The sequence below is a fragment of the Leptidea sinapis genome, chromosome 26 (genome assembly GCF_905404315.1).
Source record: "Leptidea sinapis chromosome 26, ilLepSina1.1, whole genome shotgun sequence".
NCBI lineage: Eukaryota > Metazoa > Arthropoda > Insecta > Lepidoptera > Pieridae > Leptidea > Leptidea sinapis.
Genome location: NC_066290.1, coordinates 10703102 through 10723140, shown reverse-complemented (window position 1 = coordinate 10723140; position 20039 = coordinate 10703102). Strand labels below are relative to the sequence as shown.

At 38.8% G+C, this 20039-nt stretch overlaps 2 protein-coding genes across 5 annotated transcripts in view; one reads left to right on the top strand and one right to left on the bottom strand.

The window, feature by feature from the left end:
* Positions 1 to 20039, bottom strand: part of LOC126972445 (chitooligosaccharidolytic beta-N-acetylglucosaminidase) — a 561898-nt gene that overhangs the window by 321560 nt on the left and 220299 nt on the right. Inside the window, exon 11 of one of the 3 annotated variants that reach the window (XR_007731140.1) lies at positions 5115 to 5156. The exons of the other annotated variants lie outside the window; for them this stretch is intronic. The gene's annotated coding sequence lies outside the window, so the exon portion shown is untranslated. Of the gene's footprint in view, positions 1 to 5114; positions 5157 to 20039 lie in introns of those variants that run through there. 3 annotated transcript variants of the gene reach the window in all.
* Positions 4549 to 20039, top strand: part of LOC126972499 (peptide methionine sulfoxide reductase) — a 29667-nt gene continuing 14176 nt past the window's right edge. The window contains exons 1-2 of one of the 2 annotated variants that reach the window (XM_050819308.1): positions 4549 to 4805; positions 16385 to 16549. In XM_050819308.1, coding sequence (XP_050675265.1) covers positions 4758 to 4805; positions 16385 to 16549 — 213 coding nt within the window. In that variant the 5' untranslated portion in view covers positions 4549 to 4757. Of the gene's footprint in view, positions 4806 to 16384; positions 16550 to 20039 lie in introns of those variants that run through there. The other variant, XM_050819307.1, reaches the window with a different exon arrangement.

Below are 20039 nucleotides of genomic sequence, written 5' to 3'. Positions count from 1 at the left end.
ATGGAATAAATTTGTTTATTTTTTTTCGGATTTTTGGGTTATAGGTTCCCTCCTATTCGACATCCGAGACATGCTAAAAAAGAAATTAAACACAACGTTCAACATGCTGTTGTATTGTAAATTGAAGGTCAGTGCAAAATTTCAGCTCGATCCGATATTATATCATCGTTTGGAATGTCATAAGCAAGATTTTTTTCTTTTCTTTGGCACTGCACAGTATGCGCATTCAGCCAAATAGCAAGATTTAAACCAAAATAACAAATGAAATGATAGCTTGCAAAAAATACCTATAATACATGGGGCACACTAAAAGTTTTGCACTTCTAGTTAATCGGATCTATTTGAATTTCGAATGTTATATTTTTTGAAACATTGGAACCTTCCTAGTAATAAAAAAAATTGTCAATTGTATTTTATCACACATAAAATTTCTGCGTACGCAACGAAAAGGGAATTAAGTCGAAAAGATTTTAGAGCGATGAGTTTTTATGATTTTAAAAGTTCTCTCTCTCCGCAAAACTGTGCCGCTCGTCTTCTAAATGCTTTTGGGAGCGAAGCACCTTGCTTGAGCACCGTGTGGCTATGTTTTGCTGAATTTGAGAGAGGTCGGGTTTCTTTACCTACATGACGTATTTCGTGATGGACGGTCTTCAACTGCCGTCAACGAAAATAATGTGGCTACTGTTAAGCGGCTAATTGAAGAAAACCCGCGGATTACCTGTGAGACTTCGAATTCGAGGACTATTGGGGATTGGTATGAGCCAAAGTCGGAAAATTTTACACGAAGAATTGAAAGTTCGAAAACTTTGTTGTTGTTGGATCCCTCATGAACTTACAGCGGAGCAGAAGCGGGCTCGCGAGGATAGGTGCTCACAGATGCTAATGCAGTACGACCACGGACATTAAAAGCTGTTTATGACATTGTCACAGGAGACGAAATGTGGATTTATTGTTTTAAACCCGAAAAAAAACAGCAATCTTGTGAATGGGTGCTTGAAAATGAGGCCTGGTCAACAAAGGTGAAGCAGGCGAGAAACGTTGGTAATAAAATGATGCATGCAATGCAATTTTTTTCTCAGCTGCGGGTTCCATCTGCACATGCAATTCCACTTGAAGATCAAAAGAGTGTTAATGCTGAGTGGTATTCTACCATTTGTTTACCCAGAGTGTTAAAAAAGTTCGCGAAAGTCGACCAATAAGCCGCGTTCTCCTACATCATGACAACGCTTCTTCCCATCCGCCCACAAAACTAAGCTTTTTAGCTTCCGAAAAAGTACAACTCGTCACCCATCCTGCACATAGCCCCGACCTAGCACGCTGTGATTTCTGTATTTTCCGCAAAATCAAAGATTTGATGAGATGTTTCACTTTCACTTATTCCGAAGAGGCAGTGATAGCGTTCAATCAGCACGTAGAAAACATGTCTTCAGCTCTGTGGTCCTCCAGTCTTAAAAAATGGTTCAATCGCATGAGAAAATGTTTAAAATGTAAAGGGGAGTATTTTGAAAAGCAATTAACATTTCGCCCTGTGCTTCCCCGTGGCGTAAAAAGAATGGGGTAGTCCCAGGCCCAAGGGTGTCGTAAGAGGCGACTACGGGCTTATTGAAAGTGGGAGAGTCACTCTACCGCCTTTTTGAGCCGGAAGACGCGCACTGCTGGTAACAGCCTACCCCAAAAATCTCCACGACGATCGGTCCCGTGGTGCCCTCCTCCAACCTATTCCGGCTATCTTGGCCAGATCATCGGCCTATCTTGTGGAGGGCCTACCAACACTGGATCTTCCGGTACTTACGTGGTCGTCATTCGAGGACTTACTGCACCACCGGCCACCTTTCCGTCGAGCTATGTGCCCTGTCCACTGCCACTTCAGTTTAGCAAATATTTGGATTATGTCGGTGACTTTGGTTCTCCTACGGATCTCCTTATTTCTGATTCTATCTCGTAGGAAAACTCCGAGCATAGCAGTCTCCATTGCTCTTTGAGCGACCATGAGCGTTCTCATCAGGCCTATAGTTAGCGACCACGTCCGTGTACCGTAAGTCATCACTAGCAACACACACTGGTTAGTTAGTTTCGTCTTCAGACACTGGTGTTTGGAAAACACGAAAAGATTTAGTCCGAGAGTAAATACCTACTTTGATCAAATAAATACATTTTACCTTACATGAAACCACTTCGATAAGCCTACTTTGTGGAAAAATATTTTTTATAGGAAACTGTCAATATATAAGAAAAATGTACAGCCGGGTTTTTAAACTCTTTCTTATCTTTTACACAATTTATACACAGCGTCTCTATAAGAGTGAAGCTGACAGAATTATTTTTATGATAATAAGAGACGAGAGAAGCAGGAATTTCAGCTGATGGTTAATGATACGTCTTACCCATTACAATGCAGTGCCGCTCAGGCACTATTATTGTGGAACTCTTTGGCATGGCACCTTTCCTTGCAAAGGCAAATATATCCATCCTCTCGTTAAAGTAACCAATTAATAATGATTTTCTGCCAAATATCATGTAAACAAATGTATAAAGCACTGAAATAATCTTAAAATTTAGCAATGTTCATGTTTATTTTTGGATAAATAACACATTAAAAAAGGGCAAGTCATGTACATTTTAAAATAGTTGAGTAATGGTTGCATCACATCTACGTGAGTGGTCTACCACTTCTGCCAATTAAACGTCCTGTCCTTGGTGTAACGCGAAGAGTGATTACTTGATGAAAGCTTGAAACGTCTGCAGAATGACTTGGCAACTAACCACATTTGAACCAGAGTTTTGTAACATGTAGGTAACTTATCAACTGACTTCTTGAGGACGAAAATAGTAAATAAAAAAATATAAGCTAAGAAATATCATTCAAAATGTCACTATTATATGATATAATATTATAAATTAAAATGTATATGCCTATTAAATTATAATTTGTTTGTTTTGGGATGTATATCTTTTTTAGTATTTTTTTTTAATGGAAATCTCCAAATATTCTGAGCGTCACTACAACTGCGCTCGTCACCTTGAGACATAGGATGTTAAGTCTCATTTGCCCAGTAATTTCACTAGGTACAGCGCCCTTCACACCGAAACATTAATACTTACACATTACTGCTTCACGGCAGAAATGTTAAGTAGATGCGCATATATAGTAGATAAGCAAGATGTTAAGTCTCATTTTCCCAGTAATTTTGTGAAATTAGCGAACCATAGCTAGTGAACTATGGCGCCTATCAGACCGAAACACAGTAATGCTTACACATTACTGCTTCACGAAGAAATAGGCACCGTTTTGATACCCATAATTTAGCCGGCATCCTGTGCAAAGGAGTCTCCCACTGGTAGAATATATAGGTAATTCTAACAGAATTTAAAACGTCGACTGACTTTGTATTCCAGTATTTAGTTTGCATGCCGTATGGGTGAGGACAAGAGTACCTGTTAGTTATAAGCCAATCCCCCCCCCCCCCCTCGAAAACAAAAATATCGGAATGGCTTCTCTAATACGTGTAATACATAACTGTAATTACCTCTATGAGATTACGTTGATAATAGTGATCATGGATAAATAAATTAGCTACAATAACATTGGTATTGAATCTTATATTAAACGAGATGAAATAATTCTTGAACACTACCGATTTATCAAGAGTCCATGAAATTTCTCCACTTATGCTTCAAATGACGCTCCAATCATAGATATATTATCCCACTGGCTTTATAGAACTATATTTCAGATACGAGTTCGAAATGGAACCAACACGAAGAAATAGGCACCGTTTTGATACCCATAATTTAGCCGGCATCCTGTGCAAAGGAGTCTCCCACTGGTAGAATATATAGGTAATTCTAACAGAATTTAAAACGTCGACTGACTTTGTATTCCAGTATTTAGTTTGCATGCCGTATGGGTGAGGACAAGAGTACCTGTTAGTTATAAGCCAATCCCCCCCCCCCCCCCCCTCGAAAACAAAAATATCGGAATGGCTTCTCTAATACGTGTAATACATAACTGTAATTACCTCTATGAGATTACGTTGATAATAGTGATCATGGATAAATAAATTAGCTACAATAACATTGGTATTGAATCTTATATTAAACGAGATGAAATAATTCTTGAACACTACCGATTTATCAAGAGTCCATGAAATTTCTCCACTTATGCTTCAAATGACGCTCCAATCATAGATATATTATCCCACTGGCTTTATAGAACTATATTTCAGATACGAGTTCGAAATGGAACCAACACGATTTTTACGCCGCTAACTAACCGTCTGCTGTATATAACTCAAGTATACTAAATATTTATAGAGTCAAGGTCTTTAAGACCTTCAAAGGCAGGCGAAGACATGTATCGATCGTTTTACGGACTTAACTGCTGATAAAAATAAAGTTTGATTTCTAATTAGGAACTCGTACTACTTCTAACCGGTAACTCATCAGTGTCAATGCCACTAAAGTCAAACTAAAGTATAGACTGATTGTCGTTAGTAGTAATTACTTCATTGATGACACGAAATGCTTTCCTCGATTATGATAAGTATTAATTTCTAGTATTAACTGCTGAAAGACAATAGAGGCTATATTGTGATTGTCTTGATTACACATAAGACATTTAAAATTTAAGGCCAGTGTTCGCCGGACCGCCGTAGAATAAACACGTGTCGCGGGACGCGGCCTCACTGTGTAAATAATATACTCGTGAAAATTAAAAAATAATCGTATCTTTAATATAGTTAGTTCCTGTTGTGTTTATGCTGCGATTTATAAGACAAGTCTGCAATATGAAACCGCCATCGAACGTAAGTAACTTTTTTTGTAACCCGGTTTGTGTTTCTTGGTCAAGTTAAGGCCTCCAGCCGCTTTTCTGACGCAACCTTCAGATTTTACAAAATGTTATGTAATTACTTAATTGTCATAAAATTTTACTTTGTGAATAATATTTTATTGTTATTTAATCCTTCAATTTCGTGCGATAACGTCTTAAATATTATTTTGAATGTTATATCTAGTAATTACATGAAGACTTCTGGCGTTCTTATACTTGCTCAACTATCGGCCGTTCCCAATATTCAGTTTATCTCTAACTTGAGATAGTAATAGTAACTATTGTTGACTTTTCTGTCCCAATAAACTTATCGACGGTAACTCACCTTATCCGTACACGCTGTCTGTCAATGGGACGACATATAGCTTACTAGCGATAGAAGTTTATATGGAAATTGCAATTCACGCATCCCAATATAAGGCGATAAGAATGACTTATCGGGTATATTGGGACAGCTTCAGATTATTGACAGCTAATTACTGACAGTAGAAGGTAGTATTTTATCTCTATCTGTAGATACCTAGTGTATTGGGAACCGCCGTAAAACATTATAAAGTTTAAACTTTAAACCGCCGTGTATTGGGGCTTTATTAGTGTACTTAGTTATAAGTACACATCATGTTATAATATTTTTTGCAAAAACATCATGTACGAAAAAGTATGACGAATAATATGGTAGTTAATGAGTGAGAATTTGAATTACTTACGTATTTGTTAATTAATTTATAACTATTAGTGTTTTATTATTTGTAGGGCAATTAACAGGTGAGGAATTATGTCAATATATTAACGAGCATATAGATAATATAGGTAACTGAATTTACCTACAAATGTTTATCCTCACGATAAAAAGCTTTAAACATATATTATAATAAAAGGCATTTATTTTCTTAAAATTGATTCCTTTAGAATTCTTTTTGATGTCATTTCTAATATACTAGATACTACTACCGCTTCGGAAACAAATGGCGCTCTGAGAAAGAAGAAGCGGCGCAAGAAACTCTCCCAGCATTATATTGTTGCGCTCTTTTCAATAAAAATATACAATATTGTACAGTCCTTTCTATCGCTATAAAATAATCATAATCTAGGCCCAGGCTGTTCGATCACTTAGGATAAATAGGATAGGATAGGTGGAGTAATAGGATTTACGACAGAGCTATTTTTTATAAAACATTTAAATTTATTTATAGATAATGCCTGAACAGTGGCTGGGACTTTATTGTAAAAGTGTTTGTCATTTACCCTCAAAGCTATTATGTATCTTATGAAGCCTACTAGAATTAGTTACAAGCAATCCCTTATTTCTTGTGTTATAATAATGAAAATCACTATTAAGAGCAAAAAGGTGACGATTTTTGTGAACGTATATTAAATTTTTATGTCTATAATAAATTATTGAATTAGTAACAGCTATGTGTTAAAAGTGTAGAACATTGAACTTCGCGATTTTTTGTGAACACTATCGTATCGTCGAATAATTTATAAAATCTGGGTTAAGCAACGGTAGGTAGTAGATAGGTACTATGTACGTACTATGTACATAATAGCATTAATAGTAAGTTAAAAGTCGGATCTCGCATGCAAGCATTCGCATTATTCTTAAAAGTATCTAGGTTAATAGGTACCTACCATTTATGCTTTTTGTTTTGAAGGCGATGTGGACCTTTTAGTTGAGTATTTCTATTATACTATTAGAAATTATTCTTAGTTTGAATTGTTATTTATAATTTGGTTTCGGTCTTCTTCTACTAGCTTTTACCCGCGATTTCGTCCGCAATTAGTGTAACCATTCAAACGTTTCGAAAATCGGACTACCTACCTACCAACCTACCTACGGAAAGTTATATTATAAATGTGAATGTAAGTTTCTTTGTTACGCTATCACGTTTAAAACACTGAAACTATTTTGATGAAATTAAGTACAGAAATAGACTAGAACTTGGAAAAGGACATAAGCTACATTTTATCTTGAATAAGAGGTTTGGAGGGGTTGAAATAAAGGGTAGAAGTTTGTATGGAAGTTCGGCATTATCAAAAATGCCACCATGAAACTTAATATTTAGGTACTTGATAAGAAATAAATAAATATTTGTTGTAGCGTTTTTAAATTTTGACCTGAATAGTGTTGAAATAAAGGGATGAAAGTAAAAAACTAGAACGCTTACCTAATAGTATCTAACAGGAGTAGGTACCTACTTTAAGAAAAAATATTTTTCACATGGGAAATTTTAGTGGCGAGTATCAAACCCGCAAAATATTTATTTATTTAGCAAAGGAGGGAAAAACCAAATAAAGTAGTTGTAGTGTATTATTTGCAAATTATTCTGAAAAATAAAATTTGCTGCCCAATTGAATTGGAATTGTTACAATTCCACGCGGACGAAGTCGCGGGTAAAAGCTAGTATGTAATAAATTTTAACAGTAACAGAATTTTCTTCCGTAGATCCAGAGAGTACCATGCTTTACTTCTTTATATTATTAGAATAGAATGACCATGTTTAGTTGCTCTTTCATGGGTTTTGTAACTTATAACTTAGTAACAAAAAAGTTAGTTTTTTAAGTTTTAAAATGTTCACGTCAGATTGACTACGCATCTCTGTTTGCTGAACTTTCTACGTTTTCCTTATGCGGATTTCCGAATATCTTCGGGTTTCACACATTTTCATATTTGATTTTCTAATTCGAAACGTTGTGTATGTTGCCACGCAAGTACCAAAAAACTTGCCTACCTAGCAGACGTTTGAATTAATTTAACCTTACTAACCCCCTTAACCCTTCTCTTATACCTTTTTCAGAGAAAAAAGTTAAGATGGGTGAGCTTTTGTTACCTGAATTATTTTCTTTTCCTTTGATAAAAGTATTAAAATCATAGTATAAAATATACCAAGGTTCTGAGTGTCATTGTACAACTACTTCACCCACTCAAAAAATATCAAAGTACATCCAAAACTTTGAATTCATTTAACATGAAAGAGATATTGGTAAGTCCTAAAAGTAGTAAGCAAAATGCACTTATCCCAATAGGACTCCAATTCTTCCAGGAATGACTTATGGTGTTTCAAGATGGACACTAAGAAAGAATGGCTAAGAAAACATTCACCATTCAACATTTAAAAATGCCAACAAAATATTGAAAATATTATGCTAAACATGAGGCAAGACAAACTTAAAGAAAAATCGCGCCAGAATAATATCTAGGCTATAAGATATAGGCTACACCATTATAAAACTTAAATAGGAATTTGCTGATTACCTATTCGAAGTGAAACCGATAAGCAAGCCAAGGATGATACGATTTGGTATCTTAAAGAGGTACAGGAGAAAGAAGAAGACAAAGTCGTAGATTAAATTGAGACAGGAGCAATGTATCATCGGGAAGAATGAAGGGTTATGGAGGAGACCTACGCTCAACAACTAGACAATCAAATAAATCATCATATTTTTGTTAAAAATATTACACGCTATTGAAAGCCCGCCATTTTAGAGACAACAGGTCGAAACAGACACTGCTAAAATTATCAATCAAAAGTACCGTTTGCAAACTAACTTGACGATACGTAGACAGAAATACAACAAGATTCCGTCCCTATCACAAATCAGATTTACAAACTGAAGCAGCACCGTTGCGCTTTAGGAATATATTAAATAAATACCTTCCAGTCGATAAATAGATATAAAAAGGAATAGCGAGCATTAAATTGTGCAACGAAAATATGATCTAGCAGTTATAGGAAATATCACTGTTAAAGTCAACAGGCTATTCTTGTCAAGTTATTTAGTTTAATAGACCCACTCTCGGAAGATAATTGGGGGCCTACCCTTTGAGGAAGAAGACTATTAAGAATTGCAATATCTGTATCTTACTTGATGATTGCTTGCTTGATGATTTAATGCATATACATTTAAATCTCAAATGCTTTCAGTCTGATGAATCATATTTCTACTAGAATTATTATAAGTATAATATTATATCTAGTTTCCTGAGGAACTCTTCAAAATTTCGGGTTAAAATGTTTTGTACAATGTATGTAGACTGATGCATCTACTATACTACATGACTATAGTGTTTTTATTTATGTGTTTACATTTTTTTTAATTACTCGTATAAGACATTGAGTATTCTACCTTTGAGAATTTTTGTTGCATCATTTTACATAAATATTATAATTAAAATAATTTATAAAGCGATGAAGCTGTAAATGTTGATTCGAAAGAGTGACATTGACTTTCGTGCCATTTCTTCTCACGGCAGAGATCGATCACTAGTGGGTGATTAAGTGTTGAATATTGAAACCTTGTCGTTATTTAATCGTGTCGGACAATGATGACTTGTTTAATTGATGGTTTATCAAACAATTAATTAACAAAGGGGTAAGTGATAACTGTTTGATAATACAATGCTACGCAGTAACCTTACGTCCGATGAATTTGAAGCAACTCTTTGTTGGCTTGACCTCTTTCCTCTTGGCGGAATTTGTGATAGGAAACAGTGGATAGAGTTATTTAACCTTGCGATTAAGCTCGTGTTTTATGATGTAATCTACGTGTATGTAATGAAACACTAAAATGTAAGATTTTTATGGTTTTTATGGCCAAACCATCCTACAGATTTCCTGATGATAATTGATAATGGAACACCTGAGAAATCGCCTAACCTTACGCTGGGTGTACAGGATTTTGAATTAATATTTATGAAGAAAATGTCGCTGAAGCAATCAAGCAGAGATCCATTACTCTATGAACATAGATACGTGCGTTGTGATTTGGAACTAGTTTTTTTTTTTTTTTTAAGGAATTGGAGGACGAGCGTACAGGTCACCTATTGTTAAGTGATCACCGCCGCCCACAATCTCTTGCAACACCAGAGGAATCACAGGAGCGTTGCCGGCCTTTAAGGAAGGTGTATGCGCTTTTTTTGAAGGTACCCACGGCGTATCGTCCCGGAAACACCGCACAAGGAAGCTCATTTCACAGCTTTGTAGTACGTGGAAGAAAGCTCCTTGAAAACCGCACTGTAGAGGACCGCCACACATCCAGATGGTGAGGATGATATCCTAACTTGTGGCGTGTCGTGCGAAGGTGGAATTCGGCGGCAGGAATCAGGTTAAACAGCTCTTCGGAACACTCCCCGTGATAAATGCGGAGAAGACACACAATGAAGCGACGTCTCTACGCATCGCCAAGTGATCCAGCCGTTCACAGAGCACTGGGTCCCCGACAATTCGACAGACCAAAGATGACAGCAATACTCCATGTGTGGCCGGACCTGCGCTTTGTAGAGCGCTAGAATGTTGGCCGGCTTGAAGTATTGCCGTGCTCTATTAATGACGCCCAGTTTCTTTGAAGCCAATTTGGCTTTGCCTTCTAGATGACCACGAAATTGGCAAACGCTCGAGATTTCAAGACCCAGTATTCCGATACTAGGCGAGGCTTTGAGGGAAGTGTTGTCGAAGAGGGGTGATACGACAAATGGGGTTTTTTTTAGTGGTAAACGCGCAAACTTGAGTCTTATGGGGGTTAAATTGGACAAGGTTCAACTTACCCCATTCCACGACCTTCTCGAGAGAGGACTCGATAGAAGACACAAGTTTCTCCCGGCACTGGTCGACGTTTTCCCGAGAGAGACCTGCATGGCCCGTGTATACGGCATCACCAGTGCTGTCGTCTGCATAGCAATGAATGTTGGAGGTGTCCAACATATCATTGATATGCAGCAGAAACAGCGTGGGAGACAGCATACAGCCTTGGGGCACTCCAGCATTCACAGGCTTCGGGTTCGAGCAATATCCGTCGACAACGACCTGTATGCTGCGCCCAGTGAGGAAGCTGGAGGTCCACTGGGAAGCCCAAATGATGGAAGTTTGGAGAGGAGCGCCTTGTGCCGTACACGATCAAAGGCCTTCGCTATATCCAGGCTAACTGCCAGGCCTTCCCCCTTGCTTTCAATAGCCGTAGCCCATCTATGTGTTAGGTATACCAGAAGATCACCTGCCGACCGACCATGGCGAAACCCGTATTGTCGGTCGTTGATCAACTGGTGACCCTCTAGGTATACCAAGAGCTGACGGCTAATTATGCTCTCCATGATTTTGGAGAGCAGGGAGGTAATAGCAATAGGCCTGTAGTTTGCCGGATCCGAACTGTCTCCTTTTTTTTGGATCGGATGGACAAGGGCTGACTTCCATGAGTCAGGGACTACGCCTTTAGAATAAGAGTGCTGGAATAAACGCGTTAGCACCGGCGTCAACTCAGGGGCACACGTTCTAAGCACGATTGGAGAAATGCCATTCGGCCCGCTCGACTTCCTGACGTCCAACGAAAACAGAGCTCGCCTAACAGTTTTCTGTCTGAACTGTACTTCAGGCATAGAGCTCTGACACCGCGGGATGGTCGGCGGTGTTTTTCCGTTGTCGTCAAGAGTCGAGTTGGAGGCGAAAAGAGTGCACAAGAGATCGGCTTTCTCTTTTGCCGTATGGGCCAGGGCGGCATGGACGGCTGGCTGAAGTTACCAAGAGCAGCTTTCGACAATGACCAGAGCTTGCGTGTTCCGGTCGGGTAACTGGAAAGCTGCTCGCCGATTTTGACGACGTGTTTTGACTTTGCACGGGCGATTTACCGCTTAAAAAATCTGGAGGCACGGTTGTATTTCCTCTTAAGAACTGTGCAGTTCGGATCCTTTGTGCCCAGCGCCGCAACCCAAGCTCGATACGCCTGTTTTTTGCAGTCAGATGCTGCTTTAACTGACGCATCGAACCAGGGCTGTGATCTGCCACCGATGGGTACTACAGAGTTTGGTATAAAAATATCCATACCCTATAGTATCACATCGGCTACTGCAACGGCGCAGGCACTAGGATCATCCGAAGGGAAATAAACCCTGCCCCAAGGGTAGGATGTAAAAAAGGAACGCATCCTATCCCAATCTGCTGACTTGTAGTGCCAAACGCGGCGGGTCGCTGGTGGTCTGCGACGTTGGCGTCGGATAGGCACTATACTCTTGAGCAGGCAATGGTTGGACGTTCCGAGAGGGGCGTCGACAAAGACCTGGTAAACATCGGGATGTGTAGTCAGCAGAATATCCAATAAGGATATTTAGGAAGAGCAGTCTGACCTGATTGCTAGTGATAATTCCACCATCGCAAAACATGCCACAAACTTAAGAGGTAGCATATTAAAAGCCTTTCCCAGATTTAAGAATTTTAAATAAATATTTCGATCGCTCTAATGCGGACGAATACTGCACTGGAGCAATTTTGCCCTGTGCTGCCGGGGCGTAAAAAGAATAGGGTAGTCCCAGGTCCAAGTAGCAGTAGCCGATGTGATACAGCAGGGCATGGATATTTTTATACCAAGCTCTGTAGTACCGATCGGTGGCAGATCACAGCCCTGGTTCGATGCGTCAGTTAAAGCAGCATCTGACTGCAAAAAACAGGCGTATCGAACTTGGGTTGCGGCGCTGGGCTCAAAGGATCCGAACTGCAAAGTTCTGAAGAGGAAATATAACCGTGCCTCCAGATTTTTTAAGCGGCAAATCGCCCGTGCGAAATCGAAGCACGTCATCAAAATTGGCGAGCAGCTTTCCAGTTACCCGACCGGAACACGCAAGTTCTGGTCGTTGTCGAAAGCTGCTCTTGGTAACTTCAACCAGCCGTCCATGCCGCCGTTGCACATGAGGAATGACACCCTGGCCCATACGGCAAAAGAGCAAGCCGATCTCCTGTGCACTCTTTTTGCCTCCAACTCGACTCTTGACGACAACGGAAAAACACCGCCGACCATCCCGCGGTATCAGAGCTCCATGCCTGAAGTACAGTTCCGACAGAAAACTGTTAGGCGAGCTCTGTTTTCGTTGGACGTCAGGAAGTCGAGCGGGCCGGATGGCATTTCTCCAATCGTGCTTAGAATGTTTTTGTGTTTTTTTTTTTTGAGAGGAGGAAATACTGTTATGTATTTACGCCCCGGAACGGGGCGTAATATGTCGGACTCGAGTGTCCGCGTAAGCGGACGCCCCATACCGACTAAAACCTCCTCTGTGCTGTTCGCAGCCCTGGCTTTCACAGCGGAGTAGGACGTGGGCCGTGGAGGCCGCAAAGACTACGCAACAACAGTCGCGGGGCGTCTCCTAAGGAGACTCGAACCTCAGACCGGCCGTGTGCTTGTGGGACTTAGAATGTGTGCCCCTGAGTTGACGCCGGTGCTAACGCGTTTATTCCGGCACTCTTATTCAAAAGGCGTAGTCCCTGATTCATGGAAGTCAGCCCTTGTCCATCTGATCCCAAAAAAAGGAGACAGTTCGGATCCGGCAAACTACAGGCCTATTGCTATTACCTCCCTACTCTCCAAATCATGGAGAGCATAATTAACCGCCAGCTCTTGGTATACCTTGAGGGTCACCAGTTGATCAACGACCGGTAGTACGGCTTTCGCCATGGTCGGTCGACTGGCGATCTTCTGGTATACCTAACACATAGATGGGCGGCGGCTATTGAAAGCAAGGGGGAAGGCCTGGCAGTTGGTCTGGATATAGCGAAGGCCTTTGATCGTGTATGGCACAAGGCGCTCCTCGCAAAACTTCCATCATTTGGGCTTCCCGAGAGCTTATGCAAGTGGACCTCCAGCTTCCTCACTGGGCGCAGCATACAGGTCGTTATCGATGGTTATTGCTCGAATCCCAAGCCCGTGAACGCTGGAGTGCCCCAAGGCTGTGTGCTATCTCCCACGCTGTTTCTTCTGCATATCAATGATATGTGCCACTGCCAACATGCATTGCTATGCAGACGACAGCACTGGTGATGCCGTATACACGGGCCATGCAGGTCTCTCTCGGGAAAACGTCGAGCAGTGCCGGGAGAAACTTGTGTCTTCTATCGAGTCCTCTCTCGAGAAGGTCGCGGAATGGGGTAAGTTGAACCTTGTCCAATTTAACCCCCAGAAGACTCAAGTTTGCGCGTTTATCACTAAAAAAACCCCATTCACCGTACACCGCTCTTCGAGAACACTTCCCTTAAAGCCTCGCCTATTATCGGAATACTGGGTCTCGAAATCTCGAGCAATTGCCAATTCCGTGGCCATCTGGAGGGCAAAGCCAAACTGGCTTCAAAGAAACTGGGCGTCATAAATAGAGCACGGCAATACTTCAAGCCGGCCCACATTCTAGCGCTCTACAAAGCGCAGGTCCGGCCTCACATGGAGTATTGCTGTCATCTCTGGTCGGGCGCACCCCAGTATCAGCTCGATCCATTTGACCGCGTGCAACGCAGAGCAGCTCGTATTGTCGGGGACCCAGTACTCTGTGAACGGCTGGATCACTTGGCGTTGCGTAGAGACGTCGCTTCATTGTGTGTCTTCTACCGCATTTATCACGGGGAGTGTTCCGAAGAGCTGTTCAACCTGATTCCTGCCGCCGAATTTCACCTTCGCACGACACGCCACATGTTACGATATCATCCCCACCATCTGGATGTGTGGCGGTCCTGCACAGTGCGGTTTTCAAGGAGCTTTCTTCCTCCTACCACGAAGCTGTGGAATGAGCTTCCTTATGCGGTGTTTCCGGGACGATACGACATGGGTACCTTCAAGAAAAGCGCGTACACCTTCCTTAAAGGCCGGCAACGCTCTTGTGATTCCTCTGGTGTTGCAGGAGAGTGTGGGCGGCGGTGATCACTTAACACCAGGTGACCCGTACGCTCGTTTGTCCTCCTATTCCATAAAAAAAAAAAAGCATTATCCTAGACACTGGAAAAGATATAGAGGAAGACAGATAATAAGATGGGAAGATGATTACAAAAAAATTTGGCAAGACCCACCTGGAGAAGAACTGCTATGGATTGACATGAAAGGATCGGGAGGAGGCCCGGGCTTGTGTTGGTCTAAGATTTGTTAGAACAAGGCAAGCAAGTTAATTTGCTATTTTACATTAAACAGCAAAATATGTAAATTTATTCTGGTAGATCTCGAACCATACAATACCAAACGGTCATTATTTATTATTTCAGGGTTGAACTCCTGCAGCGTCTTAGTATTAAAAGTACACGTGTCTGTCGAGATAATATGAAGACATATTACATGGAAATTTGGTAGAGTATTAAAAAAAATATCTTAGACTACCAAAATTCAGAACCTATTCCCAATTTACTAAAGGAGCCTACTTCTTGTTTAAATGAACTTATCTCGTTTGGAATAAAACCTGATTCCGTTGCTATAATATAGGTACTGGTAATTTCGGAAACTCGTTCCTCGTAACTCGAGACAGGTTATTGAATTTCTACCCAGAATTCCTGTCCACACAAACCATTATTCTACAAAAATACTTTTTCAAGTTTATAATAATTGACAGGCGGTCGAAGAATTATACTTGCCAAACTTGTCTTAAACGAACTTCAAAATACAAAACGAATAAAATTTTAAGTCGATTTACACAAATTTCTGGCGGAGTTCTTATTATTGTTACATTACATGGAAGATGTACTGCCGCACATGTTATCTTCGGTTTCCTAGATTAATTCATCTCAATATTGTGATGCTTTGCAGAAGACATAAGGCAAATAGTTCGTTGTTTTTTTTATTATTTTATCTTTGATTTTTTTTAAATGTTGACATGCAGCAGTGCTTGTAGTTAGTTATTTGTACAATAACTTAAATACCGTTAATTTTGAAAGAGTAACATATTTTTCTATCCTTATCTTATGGTGTCATCTGAAGAGACGCGAGTGTATTTTTTCCTTTTTCTTTCTCATTTCTTATTTGATTTACCTGGAATGACTCTTTTTTTTAATCTTCGTCGAATGAAATCGTGCGTCTTGGAAATAGTTTTATTTGTAATTGAACGCAAACTCAAATATTATTTATTTACGTAGCACTAAAAATGACATTACATTGCTGTAAATAGAGGTGGCAACAAACCCACTTCATTACCAGTATTTATAGCTTTATTATACATTTTACAAGAATTTATGCAATACAATCTATGCATTGTGATGCATGCAACAAAAACTCAAATGTTTTACTTGCATAATTAAGTGAAAAATAAATTAATAAACAACCTAGTGAATCTTATAAGTGTATAAGCTTGACCTAGTCAGACAATGGAAGCATTATTGAATACCCCCTCGTATCATGCGAACATTTGAAACAATTTAAAGTAATCAAAAATATAGCTATAATTTAAAACTAAAAGGGTACTCGGTGACAAGATCATCCAGCAAAGAAATGAACAATCAAGAAATTAGAAAACGATAAACTTTTACGGCTCTAGTTAAGACGAAATTTGTTAGGAGTTTCAGAAACATTGCTGAGAGAGTTGGCCGATTGAGATCCTGAAATAATATTAAAAATATTTACGAATTGACAAAATGGGTGGTAATTAACTTACCAATAATAAGATATTACACAGACCAACATTGTTGTAAAGCCATTGATTGATAGTTTTAAAACACAAAAACAAGACAAAAAGACACAACATTCTATTTTTGATAGATTTTTTTTTTTACGGAATCTATATTTGTTAAAAATTATTTTGCCTCTGGCTTGATAACTGATTATTTTTTGCAGGCTTCACTCCTTCACGATGTGGATATACCCACGAAGAAAGCGACGTTTGGAATGGGCTGCTTTTGGTCAAATGATTCGCTATTCGGAGTCACTCCAGGAGTTATTCGGACCAGGGTTGGCTACTCGGGCGGTACCACCAAGAATCCTCATTACAGAAACCTGTAAGAAATACCTTTTAACTTTTGTACTAATATTTTTAATCTGGGATTTTTTTTTAATCTTTGCAGCAATTTTTAAAGCCACGCCTATAAACGCGCCTAATGAAGTATCTTTAGTCGCGTGAGGGAAAAACAAAAAAACAAGGGAAAAACACAACACCGTCACGCAAATTCAACACCCTTATTATTTAGCACCAACATTAGCTGGTCAACAAGACCATTTGTATTTTGTATCATACTTACAGCAACCATAAGCCGCTAGTAAATCATATCTACTAAACCACAACCAATGGACGAGATTTAATTAAATTTCAGAATTAGTTAAATAAAAAAAAAACTCTTTAATTGTAATAAAATAATTTAATGATAGTTAGGTAAATAAACGTTGTTGAACTAAATTATGCGTTATTGAGTAAAGCTGAGCGGAGCTCCCACCGGGTGACTTTAATTAATTTCTGTGTTAAATTGTTTCTCGGCCATTTCTGGACCGATTTAAAAAAAAATGCTCTCATAGAAAGCTTTCGACATCTTCTAGGTTATTGTCGAGACAGAATTTTGAATTTCGACTTAATTCAATTATTATAATTAAAAACAAACTTTATTTACAAATTAACAAGCGCTATTTATATTTATTTAAAAATTGAACGCTTCGCTCAAATATACGACGAGCGACTGCGGCATCCTAGTAATAATATTTTCATTGGCTGTATTTAATACTGTCTTTATTACAATATTGTTCTTTTTAGAAATGAAAATAACACCAGGAATAGAATTCTTGAAGGATTTTTGTTTTGTTACGTCAGAGAAGCATAACTTCTTGCGTGCCCACATAAGTACACTTATTTATGTTAGTGTGCAACAATTCGCAACAACGTCGGAGCAAGTTTAGCGAGGGGTATTAATAACAACCGCGTCATTCGCGTCTTAAAGGATCTGTGGCTTAGCTAACCTAGAGACTTGATGAATAAATCAGTGAATAATAACAGTAATCATTCATTCAAGTCTAATAACATATGGTACAGAGTGTTTTGTGCCCTACTCTCTGTGTTAGGATACCCTGAGTTGCAGAGGCTAGGTCCTTTCGAAAGCTTACATTACTATACATAATTAGCAAACTCACTAAAAAGAGGTTTGTGTGTGTGTGTGTGTCTGTGTGTGTTTGCGTATGTGTGTATTTGTTTTTTTTATTAAGTCTATGTTAGTATGTAAAACTGTGCAAGAGTTAGTAATTGATGCTGATGTTTGAATAACTTAAATAATATATACTTGGATGGATTGCACAATCAGTAGTAATATCGGCGCGTATTTCTGCCGTGAAGCAGTAATGTGTAAAGCATTATTGTGTTTCGGTCTGAAGGGCGCTGTAGCTAGTTAAATTACTGGGAAAATGAGACTTAACATCTTATGTCTCAAAGTGACGAGCGCAACTCTAGTGCCGCTCAGAATTTATTGGTCTTTTCAAGAATACGCAGCGGCAATGCATTGTAATGGGCAGGGCGTATCAATTACCATCAGTTGAACGTCCTGCCCGTCTCATCCCGTATTAAAATAAAAAAATTCTTAAGATAAGCTGTTATGTGTTAAAATAAAACGTTGTGAACAATGACTCGACAAAAATAACTTAACAATTGCTTATAAATATAATATATAACTTATATTTATGTGAATTACGTGTGTAAAATGTCTGATAGTATCTGTTATCAGAATGTGAAAATTATTCATTCACCTTGACATACATTTTAATCTGTTCCTTTATATTCACTGTTGTAAAGCGATCTGCAGATGATTTACTCCGCCAATAATATCAACAAGCATACAATGACTGTCGTTTTTATCTATATTATTTGAGCCCTACCTTCACACGTGAGATCCTAGAATCTATTCTAATAAATTTAAACAGTGGGAGGCACAGGATTTCGGCTAAATTATGGGTACCACAACGGCGCCTATTTCTGCCATGAAGCAGTAATTTATAAGCATTATTGTGTTACGGTCTGAAGTGCGAAGTGGGTAGTGAAATTACTGGGCAAATGAGGCTTAACATCGTATTTTTGTTTTGCTCAGAATTTTTGTGTTTTACAAGAATCCTGAGCGGGGCACTACATTATAATGGTCAGGGCGTTTCAAATACTATAACTGAAGGTCCTGCTCGTCTCGTCTCTTAATTTCATATAAAGAAAATCGTCCTTTTTTATATTTTGAGGGTATTTAAAACTCGTGCTGGAATATAATTAATTTATCAGCTAGGTTCAACATTTCCCTAAGGGAGTTTTATAAGGACATAGATATTTTAACGGTTGCCTCTCAATATATTTATGCGAATGTAATGGCATGTGCGTCAGATTATGTAAGTTTGTTTGACATACACACCTTTAACACTAGACAAGTCAAACATAAGTGCAAAAAATACATTCTTCTTTTTTGGGAATGGTTGACCGCATTTTTAATAAAATACCAATTAGCCTGCAAGAATTGCCCTTGAATAGATTTAAATCGGTAAGGGGGCGTCCATAAATTATGTGAGATGTTTAAGGGGGGAGGGAGTCGAGTCAAATCTCATCTAATCTTACGTTGGAGAGAGGGGGGGGGGGGTCTCGGCAAATATCACGCAATTTTTTTCTGATTGAAACAAAAAAAATATACTATTTTGGTCCATTTAAAATCAGATTGTTCACTAATTCGTTCGAAAAAAAATTATTTCATTTATACTTCGACATTATACATCAACTGACTGTCAAACCACCACATTTGTTTAATACCAAATAGCTTAATTTACATTATATATATTTTTTCTTTTTACAATAACAATCCAACGCGTTTATATGTATAAGAAACCTCTCACGAAAAATTCACGTGAGATTAGGGCATGTGGGAGGTGGTTGAATAAAATCTCACGACATCTCACCTACAGAAAATTAAAAAAAAACACCTCACGTAATTTATGGACGACCTAATTAAGAAAATTTTAATTAAAAAGGCTTATTACACTGTAACGGCCGTTCCCAATATTCATTCTATCTCCGGTTGTGGCCTACTTGAGATTAAAATCGTAACTATCGTTGACTTTTAACTCACCTTATCCGTACTGTCTGTCATTGGGAGTTCGTATAGCTTACCAACGATATAAGTTTGTATGGAAATTGCAATTCACGCGTCCCAATATAAGGTGATAAGAATGACTTATCGGGTATATTGGGACAGCTTCAGATTATTTACAGCTAATTACTGGCACTAGAAGGTAGTTATTTATCTCTATCTGTAGATAGTAAAGCGCGTGGTTGCTTAGCGAAACACAAAGAGAAATACTGTCACAATAACTTAATAAGTAATTTAATTAGGATTTAAATTTGTGTCAAATCAAATCAAATCAAAATCACTTTATTCATGTAGGTCACGGAAATGACACTTATGAATGTCAAAAAACATATTTTTTCGTATTGAATCTACAGCTACTTTGTAGAGGGTTTAGCTAATGAAAAGAAGTAGCAAGAAACTCA